Genomic DNA, 8,918 nt, shown 5'->3' on the forward strand with positions numbered 1-8,918 from the left:
ATATGCGAAGTTTGCAACGTTCTTGACAATGTGGGACACGAAATCTTCGCCTGCCAACGACATGCTATTACCAGGAAAAAAAAAAAAATGTTCCATCGTTTTAAAGACCTTAAGGAGTTATTACTCACATAAAAGCCTATTTTTTAGAGAATTGGCCAAATTAATTAATGCACACTGGATTACTTCAAGTCGGGTTAACTCGGGCAAGAGGAGGAACCTTCTGTAGCAGGTTATTTGTTCTAAGGACTGTATCTTTTGAATAAGCGCGCGAAGATATCGTCCACGACACCGATACATCGAGTGGAGATACCAATAGATTAAAGTCGATCACTAAGAACTATCGATAAGCGGGTAATCGTGATTGCGCGAAGAAGAAGGGACTTCGATTGTAATCATCATGCGGACCGGTCGTATGCAAAAAGAGATAATAAAATAAAGAAAACAATTGAATGAGAATCCGAGTGTGTGCCTATTTGTTGATTGGCCAGGCGCCTCCTACACTTTGTTGTTCCTACTTTCTGGGGCAGCCTTCTGTTGCCTTTGCACCTACACCTACACTTACACATCAATCCATTAAATTAAATCTCACTTCCATACAATTTGTTAAACCTTTACACACGACCAAACTTTCTAACCAAGCATCATAACATTGTTATACCCGGTACTCGAAGAGTAAATAGGGTATATTGTATTTGTTTAAATAACGGTTGTATGTAATAACGCACAGAAGGAAACGATTCCGACCCCATAAAGTATATATATTCTTGATCAGCATCAATAGCCGAGTCGATAGAGCCATGTCTGTCTGTCCGTCTGTTCGTCCGTCCGTCTTGTTTTTGGTGGTTGGAAAAAATAAATATACCAATAAAAGTTGTTATTTTATTTGAATGCTGTAATTGTTTTAAATTCAGATTTTATACTGCTTTATTCAAAATTGTATGCATATTATTTAAACGCCGTCGCTTCTCGACTTCGTTGCTGCAGTATTATCAACATTGTTACCAAATCCATCTTTTACAGACAAATCTTTTCAGATAAATATAAAAACATATATGTATATAGGACATACATATTTATGAACATACATCTTTTCAATTGCTGTTCTCGTCGTCGAGTATGTTCTCGACTTCATGTGCGCTTTAATTGTTAGCGATTGAAACCTTTTGCATTTTTTTTTATTCTGAGCTCACATACCATTCAAATGAATACCCTCAAGAATTTATGAAGAAGCTTGCCCCTCAAAATCAAAATACATTTAATTTGTGTGACCTTTATATGCTTTATATAATTTAGGATGAAAGGGGTAACGGATATAGCCATGAATATGTATACAAATAATGAATTACTGCAATTGACTTTGCGTTGCAAATATTTTCCATTAGAGTATTCAGAGTCACGGTGTGAACAAGCATGGAGTATTGACGGAAGCAAGGCGGCTGCCTTGCACATTTACACACACATTGACACTTGCACATTTTCCTCCGACTCCCATCGGCAAATCGAGATTTGTAGTTCAGAAAGTCAGCGCACCAACACATACATTACTTGAAGTGCCCGTGAGAATCAAGACAAAACCGGTTTGGAGCGCTAAAAAATCATTGGCTACACCCACTTATGCAAATGAAGCTGGGACTTCTGGCTGCGTGCTTTACACCTGCAGTGTTGCCAACTCTTCGTGCATTGATGGAAGCTAAGAAACACGCTAAGGTATTGAAACGTTGTTTTAAGAGCAGAATCTCGCAAATTAGAACCACTTTGTTCCTGGGGTGATTCTAATTTCTGAAAAGTTATAATTTATGCACATTTTTTTTAATAGAATATGCTAAATAACCCAATAACAATTTAATTTGATTTGTTGCATTCGGAGGAAATCGATCGGCAAAATACTGGATTTTGCAGTATTTTTTGTTTGTGGTTGGCATTTGATATTAGAAGGGGCAAGCCGATAAACGGTGCCCTAGAGCGAGAGAAGGGGAAAATAGAAGCGAGGCTCGAAAACATTGCGGGATCCACGAGCCAGCTCACCCACACCCTCAAAAATGCCATGCTATGCCCTTGAACTTGGTTCAAGGGCAATAGAAGAGATGAGATCAGCTGCAGCAAGAGGGACTGCGTAGAGCAGCTACGCTGAACATGCCGGCAGTGGAAAAATAAACATCGGCAGTGTTAGAGTGTTTAGTGTGTGTGACCGTTTAGAAAAAATTCGGGAAAAAGGAAACAAACAGACCGGCCAATCTAGAGGACCTTTTTACCCGAATCTAAATAAAAAGTGAGTCCAGTCCAAAGAAAAAATGAATCCCAGATTCAATATTTTTAAAACCCATAGGGCATAAGTTGTATCGGCTGGTCTCCCGTAGATGGGCCAAAATTACCATTCGCCGCGGAATCCTGGTCACACCCCTGCCCGGGCGTGAGCCCGCCACGCCGCCACCGACAATAAAATAATTAATTCATGCATACATAAACGCATACATAAATAATTAATACATGCATATATAAATACATAAATAATATCTATCTATATTAATTAATATTTAATTAATTAGCCGCCCCCATATATAATTACCGACCATATTAATGTAACATAAATGTAATAATAATTAATTAATTAATTTATAATAAAACTGTATAGAATTTTATTCATAAACATATTCTCTTGTTTAACATTAACATTTTAGTCTGTCATTTGACCTTCTTCAGTCATCAACTGACAGCTAACATACATTTTAAAAGCGTATCAAAAGTTTACACGCAGTGAATAGCTCGGGGACTCCCAATTGTATTTTTACTTCAACCGAAATTAGAAACACACGTTCTAATTTCACAGTCGCCAGTGCAGTATCCTGTATGGTACTTGTCAATGTCATCTTCGTGCGACCATCCCTGATCCCTGATAAATAATATATATATATATATATGTAAAGCTTAGCTGCGAAAATCCGAAGAGCCGAATACGTTAGCCGTTACGTGAAATCGGCTTTTATTGCCCGGATCAAATGCTTTCGCCTGAGCGAATATTCTCTGAAGAGACTTGAATGAATATAAACTTTAGAACTAGAATTACGAACAATAATGTATCTAATCCATGGTCTATTAAACAAACAAAAAATATTTTTCGGTATATTTTCGAGGCCCTGCCGGTATATTTTATCGATAATTATAGCGGTCACGCCACTAGCGATTATATACAAAAAAAAAAATACAAATAAAATAAAATCATTCTAGAAAAATGGAACAATTTAAGGGTCTGAAAAAATCTCTATACATTTGGACTGAAAGCGACGATCTGGACAAGCGTGTGGAGCTGCTGAAAGACGCCACCGAGGGCGAGGTGGCTGTGGAAAATGTGCATCGCCTTTCTTTTTGTAAGTTTCATGTGAAATTGGCCCTTCGCTTCGCAAATTCATTAGCGACCGGCATTCAATTTCAGCCTCCTACGCCAACTCCAGCTTCGACCTGATTGTCATTGAGTGCGCCCAGCTCACCGACAATTACGTAAAGCTGCTGCACATGCTGAAGCCCAGCGGAAAACTCCATTTGTTTTCGTTCATTGGCACTGTCGCCAGCTTAATGCAGGAAATCAAACTCTCTGGTTTCATCAACTGCAGCGAGGGTCCCGATGCTCTGACAGCAGAGAAGCCCGGTTACGAAACTGGCTCCTCGGCCCGCCTCTCGTTTGCCAAAAAGAACGCCAGCGCTCTGAATGTGTGGAAAATCAGCGGCGACGATGAGGAGCTGATCGATGAGGAAGAACTGCTGGATGAGGAGGACAAACTGAAGCCAGATCCGGCTGTTCTAAAAGTCTGCAGCACCACGGGCAAGCGCAAGGCCTGCAAGAATTGCTCCTGCGGCCTTGCCGATGAGCTTGAGAGGGAGAAGAAAGCCACAACGGCCACTGAAAATATCAAATCCAGCTGCGGAAGTGTATGTTAGGACAAAAAGATTACTATTGCATTTCGAATAATTATGATCTGTGTTTTTGCAGTGCTACCTGGGCGACGCTTTTCGCTGTTCCACCTGCCCCTACCTAGGCATGCCTGCCTTCAAGCCGGGCGAGAAGGTGCAGCTGGCTAATAATCTGCTGAAGTCGGACATTTAACTTAAGGGACCCCCCACAGCGCACAGTCAATCACATTGAGAATAGTTTATTAAGCTGACTTACTAACCAACAATTAATGCCTTATGAAAATACAAAAATTAATCGCGGCTCAAATCACACAACGAATGCCTGTAGGGTGCTGCTTACATTTCGCACGGTGAACCCTTGATGAGATCGCGATTGTTTCCCATCAATATTCGGTAGTTAATGGCTGAAGGATCCAGCTCCTTGTACAAATACGTGGGCATCCTGTCGGACAGCACCCAGATGGTGCCCTCGCTATCGATCTTCATGTCGTTAGGAAAGACCAAGGTATGTGAATCGGAGTCAATGAGACCTTGAGTGTCGGGCGTGTAGGGACGCTTGATGTTCCAGCAGGCGATGGCATCCTTGTTCACTTGCGTGTAGAAAATGACGCCCGTTTCCGGATCGAAGACCTCGGCGGTCGACTGGCCATTCATGCCGCGATCTCCCACATATTTAAAGTCATAGTAGGAATCGCCACCCGTGACGTGTGATTCGTTTTGCAACACACGATTGGACACCTTGAACTCTTTGGTGCTGGCCAAAGCATGGAAGTAGATGTCCTTGGAGTGATCCGGATTCATGGGACCCACGGCCAGGCCAAATACTCCATCCGTCCACTGGAAGTTGACGCCGCCGACATTGAAGTCGCCCTGTAGTGGATCAAAGTGGAAGAAGTTGTGCTTGACACGATAGGACTTGTCTTTTCGCAGCGAGTACACAATCACACCATAGGCACCCAAGTCGGGCACATAGGCAAACGCATCCTGGCACTCTGAACGATCAGCATCCACAACCTGCAATTGGATAAATGGAATACCCTCCTTAGTATAAGAAAATCACGTTTTCATGTCATCATTACTCACGATATTGGCAAAGAACGAATCCTCCTTGGACTGATCAGCGGGAATGGTGAAACGACGCAGCAGTGTATCAGTCTTGAGATCAAACACCAGAATGGAGTTTGGTGTAATCTGCTTGGGGCTGCCCAGAATATCAGCCAGACCAGTGTCCAACACCCACAGACGATCGCAGACATCTACCTGAATGCGGAATGTGGAAATGATGGTGGCATTGTCCTTCAACTGAATGCCAGCATCCTGCGCCTTGTCAGCATCCAAACGTCCACCCGAGGGCGTCTTCTGATCCTGCGGCTTGACATCGATGGGCAATGTGTTGGCCTCCCAGCTGGGATAGGGATGTAACTTTGGCGACTTCTCAGTCGATGTGAGATCAATGTAGTTGAGGGTGGCAGCAACACCGGCCTTCCATCTGTATGGGAAAGAAGGAAATTCAAATTATAAAATGTTTTATAGATTGAGAACTAGACAAATTTACTCAACGGAAGCTGGAAAGTATTTCTAAGCGAAGGTTGTAAGTTTTTTATAGCGATACCTGGCAAAGCTATAGAAATTTTTCTCTCTCTTTATATTTACAATCTGTTTTTTTAAACAATAAGTAAATTGTATAATTAATATTCAATTAACAGAAATAGCAGTTTTCCAATGAGCCCTGCTATTATATATCACATCTTTTCAGTTTGTTGGATTTAAAGCTACAGAAATAAATTGAAAAACCTTTGTGATAAGAAATCTCACAAATTTTTTCTTGTTTATAATCATATCTGAGAATTTATCTCAAAATTGTTTGTCATCCAACTTTTAATTCTTGTTTTTATTAAACAAACAAAAATTTGTTTATCTCATTTGGACTCTTTTTTATACCCGGTACTCGAAGAGTAAATAGGGTATACTTATTGTATTTGTGGGGAATAACGGTTGTATGTAACGTACAGAAGGAAACGTTTCCGACCCCATAATGTATATATATTCTTGATCAGAATCAATAGCCGAGTCGATTGAGCCATGTCTGTCTGCCCGCCTGTCCGTCCGTCCGTCTTTTTTGTCGGCTAGTTCTCAGAGACTATAAAAGCTAGAGCCACCATTTTTTTTTCTCAGGACTGCTGTATGCTCACACTGAAACCACTGTATTTAAAAATTAGCCCCGCCCCCTTCCGCCCCCGCAAAAGGCGGCGAGTCTGCAGTGTGTGGGTCTAGGGAAGGGCGGCGAGCGAACGGAGTGGTGTTGGTGTAAGAAGTGTTGTAGATGTAGATGACAGGTGAAGAAAAAATTTAAAATTTGACAGAACACCGCTAAGGTGCAGATGTAGTACTGAGTGCCGGGTAGAAAAGTTGTGACACGTAAGAAGCGTCTCACACGTCCCTTCTCGTTTTTTTAAAGGCAAACCCCCCAATAGAGCTGACGTCACGTACCGTCTGATCTTATTGACCTTTTTCTATGAAAAGGTTCTAATTAAATCCGGTCAAGTGCTTAAATGTTTTCTCTTATTAATTATATATAAATTTCACGTGAGCATTTGCATTTAGAAACTAACATTTAAAATGCAAAATAGTTTTTTACACAAAGGAAAATTTACGTAGAAAAGTTACCCTAGCCAAGAGGGGGAAACAGGTTTACATTGTAGAGCTAGTCGGTCAGTGAGTTTGCAAGTCTAGACTGACATTTAATTAACCAACCGAAAAAAACCTAACATCGACTGCAAGAGGTTTTCACATATTGGGTTTTGGTCTGTTGAACACTACATAAAATAAATACGTGTATGGTGATAATGGTAAATTACCTTGGCACAGTGACAAAGATTCTGTTTTGCCAACGCTCCACGCCCAGCGGCAGGTTATTGTCCTCGATGTAGTGTCCGTTTGCTTTGGCCTCCTCCTCGGCCTTTGTGCTGGGCCAGTCGAAGGCCAGCTGCTTCCACGAGAATTTCTCTTCCAGCTTCGCCATCGCACTCCAGCTCCAGCAGCTTATCAGGCACAACAATAGCCCCACGCTCACCATTCGTATGGTATACATATTTTTTGTACTGTTTGTTCGAAGTACTGTCGTTTCGGTCCGATCTTCGCTTTTATAACCGTTCGATGCGAGCTTTGTGCGCAGAGTGCAAGATCATTGCTGGAAGAGCAGCGTAATATGCTTACAGCCAAGCTTAAAGCTCAGCTCAGGTGAGTGTTATAATCTATTTGAACTGTTATACCAAAAAGCTGTGGGAAGATCGGTTTCGCTGCTGAGTGGATGTTTTAAATTAGCAACATAAGCGGAAGGAAAAAAATGCGTTGCGATGCGGGTGTGCATCTCTCACTTGGTAATATTTTATAAATACCTTTCGGGATGCAGTCTGTCTGCTCATCTGTATTAAAATCATAAGAGCAGTGAACCCATAAGATCGAGTGGCGCAGACATTACGGATCGTTGGTTTTTAGTTTGAAAGTCGGCCGCACAATTTGTATAACGGAAAATGTAATGAATTTGATCTCATATCAGACTTGAGTGTTTTTCTACCTTTATATTTGCATTTATTCAATGATTTGCTCACCTAATTCAATTAAAATGAATTCCCCCAGCAACACGTTTCCAATATTAATAATTCAAATACATATTTTTGTATTCAGATATGCAGAAAGGTCAAAGACCTCCCAAAGCCACACAAATTATCCAGTTATTTTTAAAATACAGTTTTTGTGTTTTGTTTTTTATTATGTAAAATTCTCATTTATTTCCATTTTTATTAAACTTTAAGTTAATTCGTCAATGTTACTTTCATAAGAACATACCGAGTTTTTCTTGCATTAAAGGTTCTTTTTATTTTCTTTGGGGCTTCCTCTTTATATTGCTATGTTTTTCTTTGATTTTTTGGGGTGTGTGTTGTTTTCATGGGGAAATAAATCTGGTTTTATTTACTTTTCGTTTTGCCTTTGGTTTATTCTACATATGTATTGTATTGATTTTATACAACAATTAGCCTGGCTAAAGTTTGTCTTATTTTACTAAAAGTTCTTCATTCGGTTGTGATCTGTGAATAATGGTTTTTTAACGGATGCCAAACTTGAAAATCAAATTGAAGTATATTTGGTTACACATTAGAATTTTTATTTGCTTTGGGGGCTTGTTTTGTGGAATTGTGTGGAGAGGAGTCGCAGCTAAATGTTCTATATACAATATACACATACATACATACATACATACATACATACATGATTTCTACCCTAATAGCGTTCCCTAAATTTATACCGAAATACAATTCAATCAAATTTAAACTGCAGGTTCCAACAATCCTTAACAAATATCAATGTACTATAAGATGTTTTTTTGCCATGTGTAAATTTCATATATATGTATATATATAACTACATACATACATATATCTTTATTTATTGTTATGTATATAATCATCGTTGATTTATCGTGACTATCGTATTTTTTGTTTTGTTATGATTTACTTGATTTTCCCTTTCATTTTAACGGCTTAGATTTTAAAGTCTTTCATTTCGTAGGAATTTTATGTTTTCTATGCGTTTTTTCTTATAGCACTTTTTTGGAATGGATTTGCTTCTTATTTCAATTTAATTTTCTGTGTTTTGCGAATTCTTGAATGTGTCACTGAATTATAAAAGGGTTCTAATTTGATCATATATATCGAGTGATAGACAGAGAGAGAATGTGTGGTGTGAGAGAGTCATTTCATAATTTTTCTCAGTAGGTTTCAGTTTTCTGTTTGGTTTTTATTTTAGTTTAAGTAAAGTCAATTCCTTTATAACGACACGCTCATTTATGTTCCTTGGTATTCCTTCATTTCCTGTGTATAATATATATATTTTATAAATGCAATTTTAGAACTTACAGAATGTTCAAAAATTTCTCATTAACATTTATTTTATTTGCTCATTCGCTTGAGTATGAATAACCGTACATAAAAATTAAAACGTTGCTTGAGCCT

General features: G+C 39.3%; 2 protein-coding genes and 1 long non-coding RNA gene across 3 annotated transcripts; 2 read left to right on the forward strand and 1 right to left on the reverse strand.

The window, feature by feature from the left end:
* The first annotated feature begins 1,391 nt into the window (after nt 1-1,391).
* Nucleotides 1,392-2,485, forward strand: LOC117591529. The gene is made up of 3 exons (XR_004574414.1): nt 1,392-1,707; nt 1,868-2,269; nt 2,327-2,485. It is a non-coding gene; the product is annotated as an uncharacterized LOC117591529 (long non-coding RNA).
* Nucleotides 2,486-3,206: 721 nt separating this feature from the next.
* On the forward strand, nt 3,207-4,213 carry LOC117591531 (anamorsin homolog). The gene is made up of 3 exons (XM_034284823.1): nt 3,207-3,365; nt 3,431-3,924; nt 3,986-4,213. Exons 1-3 carry the CDS (start codon nt 3,230-3,232, stop codon nt 4,097-4,099), a joined length of 744 nt encoding a protein of 247 aa, XP_034140714.1. The 5' UTR covers nt 3,207-3,229; the 3' UTR covers nt 4,100-4,213.
* On the reverse strand, nt 4,130-7,077 carry LOC117591530 (protein yellow). The gene is made up of 3 exons (XM_034284821.1): nt 6,765-7,077; nt 4,990-5,395; nt 4,130-4,920 (listed from the first exon to the last, which is right to left on the reverse strand). The coding sequence occupies exons 1-3, from the start codon at nt 6,995-6,997 to the stop codon at nt 4,243-4,245; spliced, it is 1,317 nt and encodes a 438-aa protein (XP_034140712.1). The 5' UTR covers nt 6,998-7,077; the 3' UTR covers nt 4,130-4,242.
* Between the last annotated feature and the right edge of the window lie 1,841 nt (nt 7,078-8,918).

This window comes from Drosophila guanche, unplaced genomic scaffold (assembly GCF_900245975.1).
Source record: "Drosophila guanche unplaced genomic scaffold, DGUA_6, whole genome shotgun sequence".
Taxonomy (NCBI): domain Eukaryota; kingdom Metazoa; phylum Arthropoda; class Insecta; order Diptera; family Drosophilidae; genus Drosophila; species Drosophila guanche.

What these genes read in the sequence shown, in the direction of transcription:
- LOC117591531 (XM_034284823.1), top strand. Translation starts at nt 3,230, where the DNA reads ATGGAACAATTTAAGGGTCTGAAAAAATCTCTATACATTTGGACTGAA. An exon ending in TGTGCATCGCCTTTCTTTTT is followed by an intron (nt 3,366 to 3,430) that starts GTAAGTTTCATG and finishes ATTCAATTTCAG; the next exon opens with CCTCCTACGCCAACTCCAGC. An exon ending in TCAAATCCAGCTGCGGAAGT is followed by an intron (nt 3,925 to 3,985) that starts GTATGTTAGGAC and finishes GTGTTTTTGCAG; the next exon opens with TGCTACCTGGGCGACGCTTT.
- LOC117591530 (XM_034284821.1), bottom strand. Translation starts at nt 6,997, where the DNA reads ATGTATACCATACGAATGGTGAGCGTGGGGCTATTGTTGTGCCTGATA. An exon ending in ATCTTTGTCACTGTGCCAAG is followed by an intron (nt 5,396 to 6,764) that starts GTAATTTACCAT and finishes TTTCCCATACAG; the next exon opens with ATGGAAGGCCGGTGTTGCTG. An exon ending in ATTCGTTCTTTGCCAATATC is followed by an intron (nt 4,921 to 4,989) that starts GTGAGTAATGAT and finishes ATCCAATTGCAG; the next exon opens with GTTGTGGATGCTGATCGTTC.